Here is a 22,746-nt window from a genome sequence, read left to right as displayed (position 1 = left end):
GCAACCAATCAGAGCTCAGCTTTCATTTCTTAAACTGTTCTGCAAAAATTAAAGGTGATCTCTGATTGGTTGCTGTGGGCAACTAAGAGTTTACAGTTTAGCTAAATAAAGCCCATTAAAGGGATTCTGTCATCAGAAATGAGCCCTATAAGCTAAACATATGGCGATGTCCCTTGTAAAACACTGAGTTTATCAAATGCCCCTGTGGCTCTATATTCATAGAAAAGCGGTTTATATCACCTGTCAATCACTTGAAAATGTGTCCAAGGGGGACGTCTCATGGTGAAAGGTGCCCGGCTGCAGCCATCTCGTTTAGGTGCCCAGCGCCGCCTTCTGAGCTGAAATCGCCGCCCTCCCTTTCATTCGATCCGCCTACCTCAGGTGACTAACCTTCCTTGTGCCCAGCCACGCCCGCCTGTGAAGGAGCCCAGCACCACCTATGTCTCCTCCTTTCATCAACGATAGATAGCCGTAATCTCGCAATGCGCGAGCTCGCGCATGCGCAGTGCCGGTATAGTGTTCCTTCCCTGTGCTGGCATCGGCCTCAGGGAAAGAACTGCGCATGCGTGAGTTCATGGCCATCTACCGTTGATGAAAGGAGGAGACATAGGCGGTGCTGGGCTCCAGGCGGGCACGGCTGGGCACAAGGAAGGTTAGTCACCTGAGGTAGGCGGATCGAATGAAAGGGAGGGCGGCGATTTCAGCTCAGAAGGAGGCGCTGGGCACCTTTCACCATGAGATGTCCCCTTGGACACATTTTGAAGTGATTGACAGGTGATATAAACCACTTTTTTATGAATATAGAGCCACAGGGGCATTTGATAAACTCACTTTAGGATTCAGTGTTTTACAAGGGACATCGCCATATGTTTAGCTTATAGGGCTCATTTCTGATGACAGAATGCATTTAACTGTAATGTTGCCCATATGTGAGATAAATGATGGGAGTCACTGATGTGAAGTACATTGTGTTATTACTTTATTAGCTTCATGTGCTTCAAATTAATAGCAAGTAACCCCATCATGTACCACACGCATTAACAGGATGCTCATTATGTGAGGCAGCGTTCCAGAATGGTCGCCAATGCCACTTAGAGGGCGTTTTCTGGAGCCGATTTTGAGTGTGTGAACTGGCCCTTACATCTGTAACATGCTTTTTTTTTTCCTAGCATTTTTCCAGTCCTATAGTGGAAAAAGACGGAATGCAATACCCAGAGCATGCTGCTTTTTGAAAAATATCACAAACCAAAACCCTGTATACAAAATGTGTTTTATAATTCACTATAGACTTGGCTGCATTTTTGACCAGGAATGAAAAAAAAAAAAAAAAAAAGGAAACCATGTGTGAAACCAGCCTATACATGGTGCCCCCAGCACCCTCACCATCTACAGTGGTATTTGGAGACAGAACCTCAGGATGGGTCAATAATCATCTTCTCTAGAACTATCAAAGCTAATCTAGACCGTGCGCTCCAATCTCTAAGTCTTCTCATTTCTGCACATGATATAAATGGTCATTTTCGTCATCAGAGTGAAGGGTTAGTAAATCCAGATACAGTAAGCGGTCTCTTCCCCATATCTGATGTATATATATGATAGGCCATAATAAGGCTGACAGTGTCCGGGCAGCATTCACATCCCATAGACCGTGACGTATGTTGTGCTGGGGGAACCGTGGCTTTCATTTCCCAATGGTGTTGTTCTGCGGCTGCTGCTCTGCCAGGGCTTGCTGCAGTCTCATCCTCTTTCGAGAGTAGTGCTGCCAATGTAAGATTTGCTGCTCGTCAATGAACTTGGCACACTGCGCGTTCACCAGCTCCTTACGGAAGTGTTCATACTGCAGTAACTCCAGCATGTGCAAGCACTGGGGGTATCTGGGGACATCAACGGAAATACAATGATGAGTGGCAGAATAAGGGATTCAAGAGGTTGTCCCATGACGACAAACTTTCTCCTATGCACAGAATATGGGATAAGTGTCTGATTGGCGGGGGTCCGACTGCTGGGGCCAGTGTTCCCCATTTGAACGGAATGGCAGGCATTCATGCGTATTCACCACTCCATCCAGATCTATGGGAATGCCGAAGACAGAGTACAAGCGCTCAGCTATCTCCAGTAGGCCCACGTTCTAATGATCGGAGGGAGCCCCACTGGTCGGCTACCTGCCGATCAAACACTTGTCCCCTATCCTGTTCATACAAGATAAGTTGTTGTGAAGGGACGACGCATATTGTGCAGCTGTATCCACTTCACCAAGAAGAATCATTCACACCATTACAGGATAATAAATCTCCTGACGTGTCTAATTTAGGGTACTTTCACACTTGCGGCAGAGTGATCCGGCAATCTGCATGCAAACGGACAGCATTTGTAGACGGATCAGTCTTACAAATGGATTGCAAGAATGAATCCATTCTCCGGATATCATCCAGAGAAACGGATCAGTTATACATTTTATTCGCATTTTTACCGGTCTGCGCAGAAGGACGGATCCGGCATTGCGGTATTTTTACTGCCAGATCCGGCACTAATACATTTCAATGTAAATGAATGCAACTGATCCGGAATTTTGGACGGAGATAATATCGCAGCATGCTGCGGTATTTCCTCCGTCCAAAATGCCATTCAGTGACTGAACTGAGGACATCCTGTACGGATTTCTCTCCATTCAGAATGCACGGGGATGAAACTGATCAGTTCTTTTCCGGTATTGAGCCCCTGTGACGGAACTCAGTGCCGGAAAAGAAAAACGCTAGTGTGAAAGTACCCTAAGTAAATACCTTTATTCCCACGTAATTATTATTTTTTTTTTTTTAATTCCACCTTGCTCCATTCCTCTTATACTTCCTGACAATGTATGAATAAACTGAGAGCTCGGTTTTACCATACTGCTCGTCAGTGAGGCCCGACCCGGTCTAATCAGTGCAGACAGTATCGGCCCTTCCGACAATGTTCAGGAGGTAAAACTGTAGATTTACGGACATGGAAGTGCATGATGTAAATCTGTTACATTATCAGAAAAGTGGAGATTTTTTCAGCAATTATTTTCCAAACACTGCAAAAAAAATCTGCAAATTGACCTGAGGTGCAGAGTTGAAAGAGGCTTTTCAGGATAATCATACAGATGAGCTCTCCTCTGGAAAGGTCATCAATATGACATAGGCAGGGGTCCGACTCCTGGCACCCCCACTGATCAGCTGTATGTCGAGGCCATGGACCACGGTCAGTGCTTAGACCTCATCCTAGGCCATGTAACGTCACGTTCATCGGCCAAATGTATGGGCCGAGCTGCAAAACAAAGCACAGCCGCTATAAAATGGACAGCACTGTGCTTAGTAAACTGCGAGGAGGCCGCGGCACTTACCAGAGAGCTGCGGTCTCCTCCAACAGACAATCGGTGGGGTCCCGGGAGTCATCATGAGGATAGGACATCAATATGATAATCTAAAAGTCTGCAATACATCAATTTATGCTGCAGATTTCACCCTTTCCGATGCATGGGTTGAAATTCTTTTTTGCAGACCGTAAGCAAAGCCATTCATTTCAATGGGTCTGCAAAAACGGAAGTTACTCCGTGTGCATTCTGTTTCAATATGTCCGCATTACCGTTCTGCAAAAAAATAGACCATGTCCTATTATTACGGACATGGTTACTACTGTTCGGTTAGGGGCCAGCTGTTCCGTTCTGCAAACTAAGGAATGCACGCGGACATCATCCGAATTTTTTGCAGACCACAAAATACATATGGTCGTGTGCATGAGCCCTAAATTAGGTGTATTTTGCAGCAAATTCCCCAGCAATTTTTTCTGCAGAAAAAAAATGACATTCCGTGTGAATCAAAATGATTAGACCCGCAAATAAACATTACTTATAGGAGCGGAGACCCTCTAGGAACCATCACTGTGATTTCACAATTCACATCAGCTCATAATTTTGAGATACCACAGTAAACACACATCAGGTAAATCTCAGGCTTACTTTAAATATTTCGCATAATCTGGATCCTTCCAATACAGTAAATATTTTAGGTAATTCACAAATGGTTTCTCCTTGAAATATCCTCTTTGTGCTAGGACTAAAAAATGAAATAAATAGCATTATGATCAACACTAGATTAGCGGGCAATGCAAGCATAACAGTAGTAAGGCTCTGTTCACATTACATTCATGTCCTATGTTTGGTGCATGCTCTGGGATAGCTCCCAGCACACAGGCTAAATGTGTCCATAGGGCTCCATCTACCCAACCAATGCCAAAAAGAGGCGCTCTTTTGCCTGCCTTTTGCTTTTTTTGGAGTCAGTTCAGCATTTCCGCAAAATAATGGATTGCGTTCCACATTTTTGCAGACCCATAGACTTCAATTTTTACTGAAGTATAGGACATGTTTTATTCATTTTGCAGGGCTATGGAACAGAAGAAAAGATGTGGAAGGCACACGGAGTGCTGTCCGCGTCTTTTGGGGCCCCATAGAAGTAAATGGGTCCACAGTATCTTATCCGGAAAATTGGAGATCAGATGCGGAGAGCAACATATGGCTGTCTGAATGAACCCAAACAGTGATAAGCAGGGTGTTCTAGTGGTGATAGACAATCAGTTCTCACCTCTACTATGTTCAATCATGTCCCTTATACTATATACAGTGATAAGCAGGGTGTTCTAGTGGTGATAGACAATCAGTTCTACACAATTCATATTTCTACACTGGAGGATCTTATCCAAATGAGCTCAGAGGGCCCTTCACTTGAGCCACTTAATCCTGAGCCCGGAGTAAGATGCTGGTTTGGATCTAAAAGAAAGAGGACGCCTCATTACACAGGATGGCCAAGTGACGCCGACTCAGATTGTGACCAATAAACCCTACATTTTGAACTATGTAAATAGTTTTCATCAGGGATCAAAGTTCAAGCTTTTAAGTTCAGCTGTAAGAAGACCAAAATGGAATGAGGAGAGAGATGCGGAGGAGAGAGATGCGGGACACTGCACACTGTAATGCCTTAGAGCTCGTTCACACCACCGTGCCGTTTTTTGCGGTCTGCAAAACACGGAGGGCGCCCGTGTGCCTTCCGCAATTTGCGGAACGGAACAAGAGGCCTATTATAGAAAAGCCTATTCTTGTCCGCAAACGGACAAGAATAGGACAGGACTCAATTTTTGCAGGGTCACGGAATGGAGCAACAGATGCGGACAGCACACAAAGTGCTGTCCGCATCTTTTGCGGACCCATTGAAATGAATGGTTCTGTATACGGACTGTATGCGGGACACAGAAAACGGCCCATATATGGAACGCAAAATACGTTCGTGTGAACGAGTTCTTATTCACACATCAGTGTTCGATCAGTGATTTCCATCAGTGATTCTGAGCCAAAACCAGGCGCAGCTCTAAACACAGAACATGGGCAGATCTTTCCTTTAGGCCCCTTTCACACGGGCGAGTATTCCGCGCGGATGCAATGCGTGAGGTGAACACATTGCACCCGCATTGAATACCGACCCATTAATTTCTATGGGGCTGTTCACATGAGCGGCGATTTTCACGCATCACTTGTGCGTTGCATGAAATTCGCAGCATGTTCTATATTCTGCATTTTTCACGCAACGCAGGCCCCATAGAAGTGAATGGGGTTGCGTGAAAATCGCAAGCAAGTGCGGATGCGGTGCGATTTTCACGCACGGTTGCTAGGAGACGATCGGGATGGAGACCCGATCATTATTATTTTCCCTTATAACATGGTTATAAGGTAAAATAATAGCATTCTGAATACAGAATGCATAGTAAAACAGCGCTGGAGGGGTTAAAAAATAAAAATAAAAAATTAACTCACCTTAGTCCACTTGATTGCGGCCCAGCATCTCCTTCTGTCTCCTTTGCTGAACAGGACCTGTAGTGAGCATTAATTACAGGAAAATGACCTTTGGTGACGTCACTCCGGTCATCACATGATCTTTTACCATGGTGATGGATCATGTGATGACCGGAGTGACGTCACCAAAGGTCCTTTACCTGTAATTAATGCTCACTACAGGTCCTGTTCAGCAAAGGAGACAGAAGGAGATGCTGGGCCGCAATCAAGTGGACTAAGGTGAGTTAAATTTTTATTTTTTAACCCCTCCAGCGCTAGTTTACTATGCAGTCTGTATTCAGAATGCTATTATTTTCCCTTATAAACCATGTTATAAGGGGAAATAATCCAATCTACAGAACACCGATCCCAAGCCCGAACTTAGGTGAAGAAGTTCGGGTACCAAACATGCGCGATTTTTCTCATGCGAGTGCAAAACGCATTACAATGTTTTGCACTCGCGCGGAAAAATCACGGGTGTTCCCGCAACGCACCCGCACATTTTCCCGCAACGCCCGTGTGAACCCAGCCTTATACCTTATGTCTGTGGAGGCTCCAGTCCTGGTTCTGGCTCACAATCACTGATGGAAATCACTGACCAAACACTGATGTGTGAATGAGGCAATTTTTTATATCGCTATTATATATGCATTTAAATTTGGCAACTAAAATTTTATTTGGCTCCTAAATTTTTCAGTTTAGGAGCCAATGGCTCCTAGGTAATTTTTTTTAGTCTGGAGCCCTGTATGATCCACCCTACCTGGCTTAATAAGGTCGATGCTGCTGACAGATGCTCTTTGAGGTTTCCCGTATGGAATGTAAATTAGGCCACTTTCACACAGTCGGTATTTGGTCAGTATTTTTCAACTTTACTTGTTAGCCAAGACCAGGAGTTGGTCTAAACACAGAAGAGGAGCAAATATTCCCATTAAACTTTCTCTGTAGGACCCACTTCTGGTTTCGACCATCCACTGACCCTGGAAAGCGGCCTCATTGATGTCATTCTCCAGACCGCTGCCTGCCTAATCCCTGAAATCCTATGTCTGTACGTTGAATGCCTTATCTAGACTTCAGTCCGGCCTGAGGGTCCCACACACCGGCAGACTGCTCCTGAGTTGTTTGATTCCACTTGGGGTATGTTCACGTGGCAGCTTCTGACATTGGAAATTTTATGTAGATTCTGCACCAAAACGCCGCTGGGGGCCACACAGGATCCGCCTTCAATTGGTCTCAGTGGGAGGCTGCAGTTTAGGGCCTCAACCGTGCCAAGAAAGGACATGGAAACCTGCGCCAAATTTCCAAGGTCAAGACCGGCCCTGTGAACATACCCTTATAGTGTTTATAGGCCCAGTCGCCGGACTGATCAGCCTTCCTCTTCTCTGTGGTGCTGTTAGACTGAAGGGGACATCGTTATGGTGCTAGTCATTCAGATCTCGGGCATTATCCTGCACTAGATGAAGCATTCAACGCCCTGGCATGGGGTTCATCCATGCCTGGGAGATTGGGGGGCATGGTGTCAATCACACCTAGGAGGCATGGTTACCAAGAAAGCTCATGGATAGAAAAGAAGCCGATGACTCGTCTTGGCTGAAGAATGTGCCTCTCGCCTCATCAGCATACAAGAAAAACGTGGGCAGATATTGTTCAGGTGCAGGAGATCATGGGTACTGTACAGGGATTTAGTCTGGGGTACATTGTTGGCAGGTTCCCTTTTTTAGGACACTTACAATTGAGGTAATTAGGATTTGCCAGACACTGAACAAATTCCAACTCCAACTGGAATCGAATTCTTGCTTGCTCATCTGAAAAAAGAAAGAAAAAAAAAACACGATTTTATGATTTGGACCCTATTTTTTTCTGAAATTCCTAAATCAACCTTAATGGGTTATTCCCATTTGGGACATTGATGGCATATTGCTGGGATATGCCTTCAAAAGGGGCGGATTGGCCATAGACCTTACAGGGAAATCTCCCAGGGGGCCGCCTGAGCGCTCCACTCTGCCGGCCAGTGGAAGTTTTTGGGGATGTATTTTGTGATGGACTGTGGTATCATGTGCCACAAGATTGATGGAAGGCAGAGCCAGCAATACTATTTAGACCCGACTACAACATGAGGCCACTTTAAGTTCCCAGTCCGCCCCTGGCCATCAATGTCACTTTGGTAGGAGTGCTACCTCTAGGACCTGCTCCTGTCTAGAGAACGAGCAATATACCATCAATGTCTGAGATTGGAATACCCCTTTAAAGCGGTATTCCCATCTTAGACAATGGGGGCATATCGCTAGGATATGCGCCCATTGTCTGATAGGTGCCGGGGAGAGTTGGATGGCTGGAGGACCCCGGGTGTCTGTCCACCACCAGGCGCAGCTCCCCGCCTCTCCCACTGAAGTGAATGGGAGCGCACACGTGCACACCGCTCAGCTGTTTTCGGCGGCTCCATAGAAATGAATGGAGGGCGGCTGCGCCCTCAACTTTCTCCGCTCCGTTCTCCTTGTAGGTGGGACCGGCACCTATCAGACAATGGGGGCATATCCTAGCGATATGCCCCCATTTTCTAAGATGGGACAACCCCTTTAAGGGTGCTTCCACACATGATGGAAAATACAGCGAAAAAGTCTGCTGCGGTTTGTGGTGTGACCGCAGCGACGAACGCACCTATGACACGCGGTTCTGGCCGTGGCTTTCACCCCCCCCCCCCCATTGTTAGGAGTGAAATGTGCAGTGGAGATCCACAGCATAAACGGACATGTGTACATTTCACATCTGCACTGGTGTAGGCACTGTACAATCCGCAGATAATCAGTCATGTGTGAACATAGCCTAATCCAGCCTGTAGATACTGATGACCTATGACCTATCCTTAGGATTCTAGGACAATGAAATCAATGACATGGATGAAATCTCCTCCAGCAACAGAGGCGCTGTACACACGTATCCCATAGAGATATAGCAGTCTGTATGTAGCCCACAGTACTGACTACGTCCGTCCCGGTGTCTTTACAATCAATGTACCTGTCTCCATTGCGGCGGCGGCCGCCATGACGAGCCCCGTGCGCCGCCTCTAATCATAAACCAGCGTCAAAACGTCCCGAACGCAGCGGAAGTTGTCACGTGGGTGAATGACGTTTCACACGATGGGCGGAAGTGTTCTGGGCATGCGCAGTAGAGCTGTCGCCTTAAGGCGCTGGAGGCCGCTTTGTTAGTCCGAGCTGTGGAGATGTGAAGTAGCGCCTCAGTCTGTGGTGTCTGCTCTTTTCTAATTAGCGCTCAATCATAAATTCTTTACCTGTTTTACCAAAAGCCTAAGGGGCATGTGGGACCCTGAGAGCATGAAACGTCATGGCCGCTCCTATGCTAGAGATCCATGACTTATGAATTAGGACATAGATTGTATTAGGATACCAGTTCGTACACAATGCAGAGTTGTCACCAGTAGTCTGAACTTGTGTCCCAATTTATAGGCCCAATCCCACCCAGTCCCCTCTCTGCCCCATTACAATAGTTATGCCCCCTAGTTGCCCTCCTTACAGCTGTGCTCTTCCTTTTGTTGCCCTCCTTACAGCTGTGCTGCCCCCTTAGTGCCCTCCTTACATCTGTATTGCCCCCTTAGTGCCCTCCTTACAGCTGTGCTGCTCATTAGTGCCCTCCTTACAGCTGTGCTGCCCTGTTAGTGTCCTCCTTACAGCTGTGCTGCCCCTTAGTACCCCCTTACAGCTGTGCTGATTCCTCAGTGCCATCCTTACAGCTGTGCTGCTCCTTAGTGCCCTCCTTACAGCTGTGCTGCTCCTTAGTGCCCTCGTTACAACTGCACTAACCCATTAGTGCCCTCCTTACAGCCGCGCTAACCCATTAATGCCCTTCTTACAATTGTGCTGCCCTTAGTGCCATCCTTACAGTTGTTCTCCCCATGTAGCTTTAATTACGGGCACAACAGGTAGCAGGTCTCGACATGCATGGAGGTGGCTGGATCAGCACTTCTTTGGTGGCTGGGCCTTTTAGGTAGGAGGACGGAGGCTCCAGCGGGTTCAAGCCCTGGAGCGACAGAGTGGGAGAGCAGAGCGGCAGAGCTGCCCCCATAGCAGATATCAGTGCAATAGAACTACACATAGAATAAACACTATTTTTAACAACAGTACGTGCCCAGATACCTTTACATGATTTGGTGTCTGCAGCAGAATACTGCAGTAGTCAAAAAACAGAAAATCTGATACAGTGTAAAATGTTTGCTTTGTAGATATCTCAGATTTTAGGGAACTGGATTAGAAGGCCTGATGCACATGACCATATTCAGAATCTGTATCACACCCAGGGGCGTAACTACCACAGTGGCAGACCATGCCACAGCTATGGGGCCGCAGGAGGGGGACCAGTTGGGATCATCCCCTCTTCTACTGGGGATGAAAACTCGGTCAGGACTCTACCCTCTAAAGAAACAACTTTTAGCAAACGAGGCAGTGGAAAAATGGCCCAGGTCATTGAAAAGGGTTTGGGCAGAAACCCTTCTGACCTTTATGGGGGGCCTGGTCTGATCCTTGCTATGGGGCCCTTACTTCTCTATGTACGCCACTGATCACACCCATGCTGTATACAGCTCCAATAGAGAGCTATGGGCTTCTATTGTTCCTTCATGTAAGGCCTAATGCGCACCACCATGTTCAATCCGCATCCGTGCAGCCGTTCCAGAAGTTATAGAACATATCCTATTCTTGTCCATTTTGTGAAGAAGTCACGGCACGCACAAGGTCAGTATCTGCAAATCCGTGATTTGTGGACCACAAAATACATACGGTTGTGTGCATGAGACCTAACTCTCATTTTATATGGGGGTGTGCAAATGTTTATTCCCATGGACTATTTGAGAGGAAAATAATGCCAGGCAGTTGTATGGAGGTAATGCACTATGGGGGAGATTTATCAAGAAAAACTGGCATAGTTGCCCATAGCAACCTATCAGATTCCACCTTTCATTTTTCAACGGAGCTCTTAAAAATGAATGATGGAATATAATTGGTTGCAATGGGTAAGGCTACTTTCACACTGGCGTTTTGGCTTTCCGTTTGTGAGATCCGTTCAGGGATCTCACAAGCGGTCCAAAACGGATCAGTTTTTCCCTAATGCATTCTGAATGGAAAAGGATCCGATTAGAATGCATCAGTTTTCCTCTGTCCGTCTGAAGAAACGGAGCCAAACGGATCCGTCCTGATACACAATATAAGTCAATGGGGACAGATCCGTTTTCTATTACACAATCTGGCACAATAGAAAATGACTTTCAATGGTGTTCAAGACGAATCCGTTTTCGCTATGTTAAAGATGATACAAACAGATCCGTTCTGAACGGATGCAGATGGTTGTATTATCTGAACGGATCCGTCTTGGCTATGTTAAAGATAATACAAACGGATCCGTTCTGAACGGATGCAGATGGTTGTATTATCTGAACGGATCCGTCTGTGCAGATCCATGATGGATCCGCACCAAACTCGAGTGTGAAAGTAGCCTAACTATGGCAGTTTTCCTTTACCCCAGGTTGATAAATCTCCATTCTGCAGACCAGAGCTCACTCCATGCACTGCTGTTGTCTCCATACATATGGAATTGCTCTGTGCATGAGACCCTGGGTCATATTCACACACAGCAATGCTTCTTGTAGGAAAAAAACTTTGTAATATAGCATCAAATGGAAGATACCACAATTTTATAAAGTCATATTCATGTAGGAAGCAAAAAAAATCTGTATCCCTCTCTATGAAAGCTCTGTGAGCCATATGCAGGAACAGGCCGCAAACCCCTCTAGGAGTGATGGTTCTAGGGAGCCATAATATGGTCACAAAAGGGTTGTACAGGATTTCTTCCAGAAACTGTAGCACATCTGTCTGCAGGTTGTGTGTGGGGTTGCAGTTCAGCCCCATTCTCTTTAATGGAGCTTAAAGGGGTTGTCCGGGCTTTTAATATTGATGACCTATCCTCACGATAGGTCATCAATATCAGATCGTCGGGGGTCCAATTCCCGAATCCCCCGCCGATCAGCAGTTTGAGGAGATGGTGCGAGCAGTGCGCACGTGACATCTCGTCTCCCTTATCTCTTCCTGGTCTGTTGTTGTATGTCTATTGGACAGCAGCAGCAGAGAAGGGAGACGGCGCGTGCCCACTGCTCGCGCCATCCCCTCACACTGCTGTTCGGCAGGGGATCCTTGAGACAGACCCCTGCTGATCTGATATTGATGACCCATCCTGGGGATAGATTATCAATAGAAAATGCCCGGACAACACCTTTAACCCCTTAAGGACTTAGGGCGTACCGGTACGCCCTATTTCCCGAGTCCTTAAGGACTCAGGGCATACCGGTACGTCGTAAGTTTAAATTGCGGCGCGGGTTAATCGCAACAGGATCCCAGCTGAAATCATTCAGCGGGCATCCTGTCACAACGCCGGGGGGGGATGGGGGGGCCCGTGACGCCCCCGTGTCGGCGATCGACGCAAACCGCAGGTCAATTCAGACCTGCGGTTTGCGTATTTTTTTTTTTTACCTTATCCGGCGGTGCCATCGGGTCCCCCTGCGGCTGTAGGGGGGACCCGATGGCATGGAAGGCAGCGCGATGTCTAAGGAAGGCATCGCGATGCCTTCCGGTGAAGAGCCTGTGAGATCCAGCCCCCTGGATCTCACAGGCCGGAACTTGTATGAGTAATACACACAGTATTACTCATACAGCCAATGCATTCCAATACAGAAGTATTGGAATGCATTGTAAAATGGTTTAGACCCCCAAAAGTTGAAGTCCCAAAGTGGGACAAAAAATAAAGTAAAAAAAAAGTTTAAAAAATTAAGTTTTCCCCCCAAAAAATTTAAAGTTTCAAGTAAAAATAAACAAAAATGTCATTTTCCCCAAATAAAGTTAACCACTTCCCGCAACTGTAACGCCGAAAGGCGTCATTGCGGCGGCTCCCCCAGGCTACGCTAACGCCAATAGGCGTCATCTCGCGTGAGCCGAGATTTCCTGTGAACGCGCGCACACAGGCGCGCGCGCTCACAGGAACGGAAGGTAAGAGAGTTGATCTCCAGCCTGCCAGCGCCGATCGTTCGCTGGCAGGCTGGAGATGTGTTTTTTTTAACCCCTAACAGGTATATTAGACGCTGTTTTGATAACAGCGTCTAATATACCTGCTACCTGGTCCTCTGGTGGTCCCCTTTGTTTGGATCGACCACCAGAGGACACAGGTAGCTCAGTAAAGTAGCACCAAGCACCACTACACTACACTACACCCCCCCCCCCCGTCACTTATTAACCCCTTATTAGCCCCTGATCACCCCTGATCACCCCATATAGACTCCCTGATCACCCCCCTGTCATTGATCACCCCCCTGTCATTGATCACCCCCCTGTAGAGCTCCATTCAGACGTCCGCATGATTTTTACGGATCCACTGATAGATGGATCGGATCCGCAAAACGCATCCGGACGTCTGAATGAAGCCTTACAGGGGCGTGATCAATGACTGTGGTGATCACCCCATATAGACTCCCTGATCACCCCCCTGTCATTGATTACCCCCCTGTCATTGATTACCCCCCTGTAAAGCTCCATTCAGACGTCCGCATGATTTTTACGGATCCACTGATAAATGAATCGGATCCGCAAAACGCATCCGGACGTCTGAATGAAGCCTTACAGGGGCATGATCAATGACTGTGGTGATCACCCCATATAGACTCCCTGATCACCCCCCTGTAAAGCTCCATTCAGATGTCCGCATGATTTTTACGGATGCACTGATAGATGGATCGGATCCGCAAAACGCATCCGGACGTCTGAATGAAGCCTTACAGGGGCATGATCAATGATTGTGGTGATCACCCCATATAGACTCCCTGATCACCCCCCTGTCATTGATTACACCCCTGTCATTGATCACCCCCCTGTCATTGATCACCCCCCTGTAAAGCTCCATTCAGATGTCCGCATGATTTTTACGGATGCACTGATAGATGGATCGGATCCGCAAAACGCATCCGGACGTCTGAATGAAGCCTTACAGGGGCATGATCAATGACTGTGGTGATCACCCCCCTGTCATTGATTACCCCCCTGTAAAGCTCCATTCAGATGTCCGCATGATTTTTACGGATGCACTGATAGATGGATCGGATCCGCAAAACGCATCCGGACGTCTGAATGAAGCCTTACAGGGGCGTGATCAATGACTGTGGTTATCACCCCATATAGACTCCCTGATCACCCCCCTGTCATTGATCACCCCCCTGTAAAGCTCCATTCAGATGTCCGCATGATTTTTACGGATCCACTGATAGATGGATCGGATCCGCAAAACGCATCCGGACGTCTGAATGAAGCCTTACAGGGGCGTGATCAATGACTGTGGTGATCACCCCATATAGACTCCCTGATCACCCCCCTGTCATTGATTACCCCCCTGTCATTGATTACCCCCCTGTAAAGCTCCATTCAGACGTCCGCATGATTTTTACGGATCCACTGATAGATGGATCGGATCCGCAAAACGCATCCGGACGTCTGAATGAAGCCTTACAGGGGCATGATCAATGACTGTGGTGATCACCCCATATAGACTCCCTGATCACCCCCCTGTCATTGATTACCCCCCTGTAAAGCTCCATTCAGACGTCCGCATGATTTTTACGGATCCACTGATAGATGGATCGGATCCGCAAAACGCATACGGACGTCTGAATGAAGCCTTACACGGGCGTGATCAATGACTGTGGTTATCACCCCATATAGACTCCCTGATCACCCCCCTGTCATTGATTACACCCCTGTCATTGATCACCCCCCCTGTCATTGATCACCCCCCCTGTCATTGATCACCCCCCCTGTCATTGATCACCCCTCTGTAAGGCTCCATTCAGACATTTTTTTGGCCCAAGTTAGCGGAATTATTATTTTTTTTTTCTTACAAAGTCTCATATTCCACTAACTTGTGTCAAAAAATAAAATCTCACATGAACTCATCATACCCCTCACGGAAACCAAATGCGTAAAATTTTTTAGACATTTATATTCCAGACTTCTTCTCACGCTTTAGGGCCCCTAGAATGCCAGGGCAGTATAAATACCCCACATGTGACCCCATTTTGGAAAGAAGACACCCCCAGGTATTCCGTGAGGGGCATATTGAGTCCATGAAAGATTGAAATTTTTGTCCCAAGTTAGCGGAACGGGAGACTTTGTGAGAAAAAAAATTAAAAATATCAATTTCCGCTAACTTGTGCCAAAAAAAAAAAATTTCTATGAACTCGCCATGCCCCTCATTGAATACCTTGGGGTGTCTTCTTTCCAAAATGGGGTCACATGTGGGGTATTTATACTGCCCTGGCATTCTAGGGGCCCCAAAGCGTGAAAGTCTGGTATCCAAATGTCTAAAAATGCCCTCCTAAAAGGAATTTGGGCACCTTTGCGCATCTAGGCTGCAATAAAGTGTCACACATCTGGTATCGCCGTACTCAGGAGAAGTTGGGGAATGTGTTTTGGGGTGTCATTTTACATATACCCATGCTGGGTGAGAGAAATATCTTGGTCAAATGCCAACTTTGTATAAAAAAATGGTAAAAGTTGTCTTTTGCCAAGATATTTCTCTCACCCAGCAAGGGTATATGTAAAATGACACCCCAAAACACATTCCCCAACTTCTCCTGAATACGGCGATACCACATGTGTGACACTTTTTTGCAGCCTAGGTGGGCAAAGGGGCCCATATTCCAAAGAGCACCTTTAGGATTTCACAGGTCATTTACCTACTTACCACACATTAGGGCCCCTGGAAAATGCCAGGGCAGTATAACTACCCCACAAGTGACCCCATTTTGGAAAGAAGACACCCCAAGGTATTCCGTGAGGGGCATGGCAAGTTCCTAGAATTTTTTATTTTTTGTCACAAGTTAGTGGAAAATGCTGATTTTTTTTTTTTTTTTTTCATACAAAGTCTCATTTTCCACTAACTTGTGACAAAAAAATCTAAAAATTCTAGGAACTTGCCATGCCCCTCACGGAATACCTTGGGGTCTCTTCTTTCCAAAATGGGGTCACTTGTGGGGTAGTTATACTGCCCTGGCATTCTAGGGGCCCAAATGTGTGGTAAGGAGTTTGAAATCAAATTCTGTAAAAAATGACCTGTGAAATCCGAAAGGTGCTCTTTGGAATATGGGCCCCTTTGCCCACCTAGGCTGCAAAAAAGTGTCACACATCTGGTATTGCCGTACTCAGGAGAAGGTGGGGAATGTGTTTTGGGGTGTCATTTTACATATACCCATGCTGGGTGAGAGAAATATCTTGGCAAAAGACAACTTTTCCCATTTTTTTATACAAAGTTGGCATTTGACCAAGATATTTATCTCACCCAGCATGGGTATATGTAAAATGACACCCCAAAACACATTCCTCAACTTCTCCTGAGTACGTAGATACCAGATGTGTGACACTTTTTTGCAGCCTAGGTGGGCAAAGGGGCCCACATTCCAAAAGCACCTTTCGGATTTCACTGGTCATTTTTTACAGAATTTGATTTCAAACTCCTTACCACACATTTGGGCCCCTAGAATGCCAGGGCAGTATAACTACCCCACAAGTGACCCCATTTTGGAAAGAAGAGACCCCAAGGTATTTCGTGATGGGCATAGTGAGTTCATAGAAGTTTTTATTTTTTGTCACAAGTTAGTGGAATATGAGACTTTGTAGGAAAAAAAATAAAATAAAAAAAAATCATCATTTTCCGCTAACTTGTGACAAAAAATAAAAAGTTCTATGAACTCACTATGCCCATCAGCGAATACCTTAGGGTGTGTACTTTCCGAAATGGGGTCATTTGTGGGGTGTTTGTACTGTCTGGGCATTGTAGAACCTCAGGAAACATGACAGGTGCTCAGAAAGTCAGAGCTGCTTCAAAAAGCGGAAATTCACATTTTTGTACCATAGTTTGTAAACGCTATAACTTTTACCCAAACCATTTTTTTTTTACCCAAACATTTTTTTTTTATCAAAGACATGTAGAACTATAAATTTAGAGCAAAATTTCTATATGGATCTCGTTTTTTTTTGCAAAATTTTACAACTGAAAGTGAAAAATGTCATTTTTTTGCAAAAAAAATCGTTAAATTTCGATTAATAACAAAAAAAGTAAAAATGTCAGCAGCAATGAAATACCACCAAATGAAAGCTCTATTAGTGAGAAGAAAAGGAGGTAAAATTCATTTGGGTGGTAAGTTGCATGACCGAGCAATAAACGGTGAAAGTAGTGTAGTGCCGATTTGTAAAAAAGGGCCTGGTCTTTAGGGGGGTATAAACCTATGGTCCTTAAGTGGTTAAAAAAAAATAGGGAAAAAAAAAAGTATACATATTAGGTATCGCCACGTCCGTATCGACCGGCTCTATAAACATATCACGTGACCTAACCCCTCAGATGAACACCGTAAAAAATAAAAACTGTGCTTAATAAACCATTTTTTGTCAAATTACATCACAAAAAGTGTAATAGCAAGCGTTTAAAAAGTCATATGCACCCTAAAATAGTGCCAATCAAACCGTCATCTCATCCCGCAAAAAATGAGACCCTACCTAAGATAATCGCCCAAAAACTGAAAAAACTATGACTCTCAGAATATGGGGACACTAAAACATGATTTTTTTTTTTGTTTCAAAAATGATATTATTGTGTAAAACTTACATAAATAAAAAAAAAAAAGTATACATATTAGGTATTGCCGAGTCCGTATCGCCCGGCTCTATAAAAATATCACATGACCTAACCCCTCAGATGAACACTGTAAAAAATATTAAATAAAAACTGTGCTAAATAAACCATTTTTTGTCACCTTACATCACAAAAAGTGTAATAGCAAGTGATCAAAAAGTCATATGCACCCCAAAATAGTGCCAATAAAACCGTCATGTCATCCCGCAAAAATCATACCCTACCCAAAGTAATCGCCCAAAAACTGAAAAAATTATGGCTCTCAGACTATGGAAACACTAAAACTTACATAAATAAAAAAAAAGTATACATATTAGCTATCGCCGCATCCGTGACAACCTGGTCTATAAAAATATCACATGATCTAACCTGTCAGATGAATGTTGTATATAGCAAAAAATAAAAACGGTGCCAAAACAGCTATTTCTTGTTATCCTGCCTCACAAAAAGTGTAATATAGAGCAACCAAAAATCATATGTACCCTAAACTAGTACCAACAAAACTGCCACCCTATCCCGTAATTTCTAAAATGGGGTCACTTTTTTGGAGTTTCTACTCTAGGGGTGCATCAGGGGGCTTCAAATGGGACATGGTGTCAAAAAAAACCAGTCCAGCAAAACCTGCCTTCCAAAAACCGTAATTCTGAAAATTCATCTCCATTTGCCAACAACTCTTGTGGAACACCTAAAGGGTTAACGACGTTTGTAAAATCTGTTTTGAATACCTTGAGGGGTGTAATTTCTTAGATGGGGTTGATTTTATGGAGTTTCTACACTAGGGTTGCATCAGGGGGGCTTCAAATGGGACATGGTGTCAAAAAAACCAGTCCAGCAAAACCTGCCTTCCAAAAACCGTTGGCATTCCTTTCCTTCTGCGCCCTGCTGTGTGCCCGTACAGCGGTTTATGACCACATATGGGGTGTTTCTGTAAACTACAGAATCAGGGCCATAAATATTGAGTTTGGTTTGGCTGTTAACCCTTGCTTTGTAACTGGAAAAAAATTAGTAAAATGGAAAATGTGCCAAAAAAGTGAAATTTTGAAATTGTATCTCTATTTTCCATTAATTCTTGTGGAACACCTAAAGGGTTAACGACGTTTGTAAAATCAGTTTTGAGTACCTTGAGGGGTGTAGTTTCTAGAATGTTTTTTTTTGTGTGGTTTCTATTATGTATCATTTGTATGTATTAATGAACCTCGGACCAACACAGATGTCTTCAGCTGCCAAGGGCACATGTAACAGGTCAGCCAGTGTCATAGGTACAAACCTGCTGACAGATGCCCTTTAACTGCAGTACCAGACACGTACAGATGTGGTGCTATAGAGGTGCACTGTTTTTTTTTCTAAGGCTACTTTCACACTAGCGTTCGGAGCGGGTCCGTCTGATGTCTGCTCAGACTGATCCGCTCCTATAATGCAGACGTTTGTATCCGTTCAGAACGGATCCGTCTGCATTATAGTTTGAAAAAAATTCTAAGTCTGAAAGTAGTCTGAACGGATCCGTCCAGACTTTACATTGAAAGTCAATGGGGGACGGATCCGTTTGAAGATTGAACCATATTGTGTCAACTTCAAACGGATCCGTCCCCATTGACTTACATTGTAAGTCTGGACGGATCCGCTTGCCTCCGCACGGCCAGGCGGACACCCGAACGCTGCAAGCAGCGTTCAGGTGTCCGCCTGCTGAGCGGAGCGGAGGCTGAACGCCGCCAGACTGATGCATTCTGAGCGGATCCGCGTCCACTCAAAATGCATTAGGGCTGGACGGATGCGTTCGGGGCCGCTTGTGAGACCCTTCAAACGGAGCTCACAAGCGGAACCCCGACGCTAGTGTGAAAGTAGCCTAATTCTGTACAACCCCTTTAAAGGTCTTTTACCATTTTATATCTGTATACTAAGGATATACATCATTTTGTAGTAACGGAAATAACAGCCTCTTGTAAAATACAGACCGGTCAGAATATAATTAGTCATTTCAGTGTGTTCCTCATCTTACTGCTCATGTCGCTGTGGGGCCCTGGCTCCAGTGAGACTATGCCAACAGGCTTAATTGCTGACAAGAGTAAGCCTGGTCTGGTCTGCACGACTGCACATGCTGAATAGTATGAATGCCTCATTAGCCCAGTAGTGGCGCTGTCGTTGTCCGCTCCGGATATGTGCTTTACGTTTTTTTCTAAGTGCTTACTTTTCATTCATATCAGGGAATATTCATTGTATTGTGAATCCAAGGTCAAAAAAACATTTTTTTTTCTCTGACAGACCCTATGAAATCAGTTATTCCTGTGTCTAATGTGGAAATGGTTGTCCTGTTATACTGTATTCAGCCTTCGGAGGCTACAGACGTCGAGAACGTGATATGAGACTAGAATATGGCAGACGTGGACCCACCGTGCCATTCAGGCATAACCCTGGCAACTCCTTGGGGGACATTTATCAATAATGGTGTCATTTCACCCAAAAAATGCTAACATTACAAATCATATAACATCTTCTCATATATCAAAAGGCGCACCACACTTTTAAAATGTGACTTTTTAAAAATATGAACTTGATTATTCACCTATTCCTCTTGATTTGCGACATTTTAACGCCAATAGCACTGAAATGCGACTTTTTTAAACCGGAATGCGCCATTCCGCCAACTCTGTCCAGACCATACTTGGGACTTTATACTTGAAACATATTCACGACTTTTGAAGCATGATAAATTGCGACTTTTGTCTCAGACTCAGGACCTCTTTGTTATTGTTTTTGTTGAATGTCAGTTTTCTGACAAAACCCTGTTATTTAGCTCATATATATTAGATGAAAATAAACGCATCCTGTTTTAATACTTACCTATCACTTGTTCCCACGATGAGTTGGTTTTTCTTTTCATAAGGCTACATGCACACAACCGTTTGTGTTTTGCGGTCCGCAAATGAAACAGATGACGTTCCATATGGCATCCTTTTTTTTGCGGATCCGTTTTTTTTGCGGATCCATTGTAATAATGCCTATCCTTGTCCGCAAACTAGAAAAAAATAGGACATGCACTATTTTTTTTTGCGGGGCAACGGAACGGATATACTGATGCGGATAGCACACGGTGTGCTGTCCGTGTTTTTCGCGGACCCATTGAAATGAAGTGGTCCACATCCTATCAGCAAAAAAAACAGAATAGACACGGAAACAAACAACGCTCGTGTGCATGTAGCCTAAATGCGACTTTGTACACAAAACACCGCCACATCAGCTGGCTTACTTGTCCACAATAATTTGAGCCATTTCTGACGATAAGAGGCTGATAAATGAGGTGTGATATGCGCCAATTTGATAGCCCCGCCCACTTTCTGCATTTACCATACTTCCCCAGATTATTAATTTAATCAAGTTCCATTTTTTTTACTTCTTTTATGCACTTTTGGCCATTTTTTATTTAATTTGCAATCCCCTGTTTTTTAACACTCCACATTTCATTATATTATTAGCCAATTATAATTTGGAAAATTAGACAAACTCCAAAATGTAAAAATAAATTCTCATTATACCCCTAGATGAATACCGTAAAATGATAAAATCCTCACTACACCCCTAGATGAATAGTTTAGGGCGTGTAGTTTCCAAAATGGGGTCACATTTTGGGGTACCTCAGGGTAACTTTAAATGCGACACAGCGCCTGAAAATGATTCCAGTGAAATCTGCCCTCCAAAAGCCATATCGCGCGCCATCTGTTCTAAGCTCTGCCGTGCGTTTCTGTAAACTGCAGAATCAGGGTAATAGATATTGAGTTTAGTTTGGCTGTTAACCCTTTCTGTTTTGCAGGAAAGAATCGATTAAAATGGAAAATCTGCAACAAAAAAAAAGTGAAATTTTGAAGTTTCATCTCCATTTTGCTTTAATTCTTGTGGAACACCTTAAGGGTTAACAAAGTTTGTAAAATCAGTATTGAATAACTTGAGGGGTGTAGTTTCTAAAATGGGTTCAGTTTTGGGTGGTTTCTACTATGTAGGGCCCACAAAGTGACTTTATAACGTAACTGGTCCTTATAAAAGGGGAATTGCTTTCTAAAGCCTAAAAAAATAAAATGACATTTTAAAAATAATGCCAACATAAAGTAGACATATGAGATATGTAAAGTAATAACTACTTAGTGAGGTGTAATTATCTGCCTTAAAAGCAGAGAAATTCAAATTTTTCAAACTTTTCTGTAAATTTAGGATTTCTTTTTAAAAAAAATAAAGGTGATACATCTTGACTCAAATTTACCACTAACATGAAGTACAATGTTGCAAGAAAATTTAGACTAGAACCTTCAGAATCACATTTATAGTCGGTATTGTACCACTTTTATCTAGAATGACCCCCATTTCTTAGCTCTATTGTTTGTGTATATAACAGTGTGCAGCCATTTTGTTTTTTGTAATGAAGTACAATGTGTCACGAGAAAACAGTCTCAAAATGGCTAGGGTAAGTAAAAGCGTTCCAACGTTATTACCACATAAAGTGACACACGTCAGGTTAGCAAAAATCAGTCTGGTCACGAAGGTGCAAAATGGCCCAGTCATTAAAGAGGACCTTTCACCTGTATAAACTATGTTAACTAAGTATGCTGCCATATAGAGCGGCGCCCGGGGATCTCCCTGCTCTTACTATTATCCCCGGGTGCCGCTCCGTTCTCCCGTTATAGGCTCCGGTACCTTTGCTCCTTAAGTTATAGTAGGCGGTGTCTGCCCTTGTCCTGTGGGCGTCTCCTTCTCCCAATCGCAGCGCACAGCCTGGGAGTTTTTTTTTCTCCCAGGCTGTGAGCTATGCGCTGCGATTGGCCAGAGCTGCAGCCTAGGAGAAGGAGACGCTCGCAGAACAAGGGCAGACACCGCCTACTATAACTTAAGGAGCAAAGGTACCGGAGCCTATAACGGGAGAACGGAGCGGCGCCCGGGGATAATAGTAAGAGCAGGGAGATCCCCGGGCGCCGCTCTATATGGCAGCATACTCAGTTAACATAGTTTATACAGGTAAAAAGGTCCTCTTTAAGGGGTTAAATGAGTGTTTATAAACTGTCAGAAGTTCAGAGATAAGGGCTATACATCTAGCCATCCGTAAGATGCTCTGTGGTTAGGCTGAAACTTAACCCTGTAGGACAATGACTTTTGAAAGTTTTTAATAAAGACCAAGTGAAAAAATGCAATAAAGA

At 44.6% G+C, this 22,746-nt stretch overlaps 1 protein-coding gene and 1 long non-coding RNA gene across 2 annotated transcripts; one reads left to right on the top strand and one right to left on the bottom strand.

Annotated features, from left to right (window-relative positions):
* The first annotated feature begins 1,204 nt into the window (after positions 1–1,204).
* On the top strand, positions 1,205–21,074 carry LOC120993253. The gene is made up of 4 exons (XR_005777180.1): positions 1,205–1,342; positions 4,587–4,593; positions 5,189–5,196; positions 21,063–21,074. It is a non-coding gene; the product is annotated as an uncharacterized LOC120993253 (long non-coding RNA).
* MED31 (mediator complex subunit 31) lies at positions 1,402–8,967 on the bottom strand. Its single transcript, XM_040421800.1, has 4 exons — positions 8,855–8,967; positions 7,570–7,644; positions 3,980–4,076; positions 1,402–1,874 (listed from the first exon to the last, which is right to left on the bottom strand). The coding sequence occupies exons 1-4, from the start codon at positions 8,880–8,882 to the stop codon at positions 1,682–1,684; spliced, it is 393 nt and encodes a 130-aa protein (XP_040277734.1). The 5' UTR covers positions 8,883–8,967; the 3' UTR covers positions 1,402–1,681.
* Positions 21,075–22,746: the final 1,672 nt, after the last annotated feature.

The sequence above is a fragment of the Bufo bufo genome, chromosome 3 (genome assembly GCF_905171765.1).
Source record: "Bufo bufo chromosome 3, aBufBuf1.1, whole genome shotgun sequence".
In the NCBI taxonomy this organism is placed as follows: domain Eukaryota; kingdom Metazoa; phylum Chordata; class Amphibia; order Anura; family Bufonidae; genus Bufo; species Bufo bufo.
This window is presented reverse-complemented; position numbering and strand designations above follow the sequence as displayed.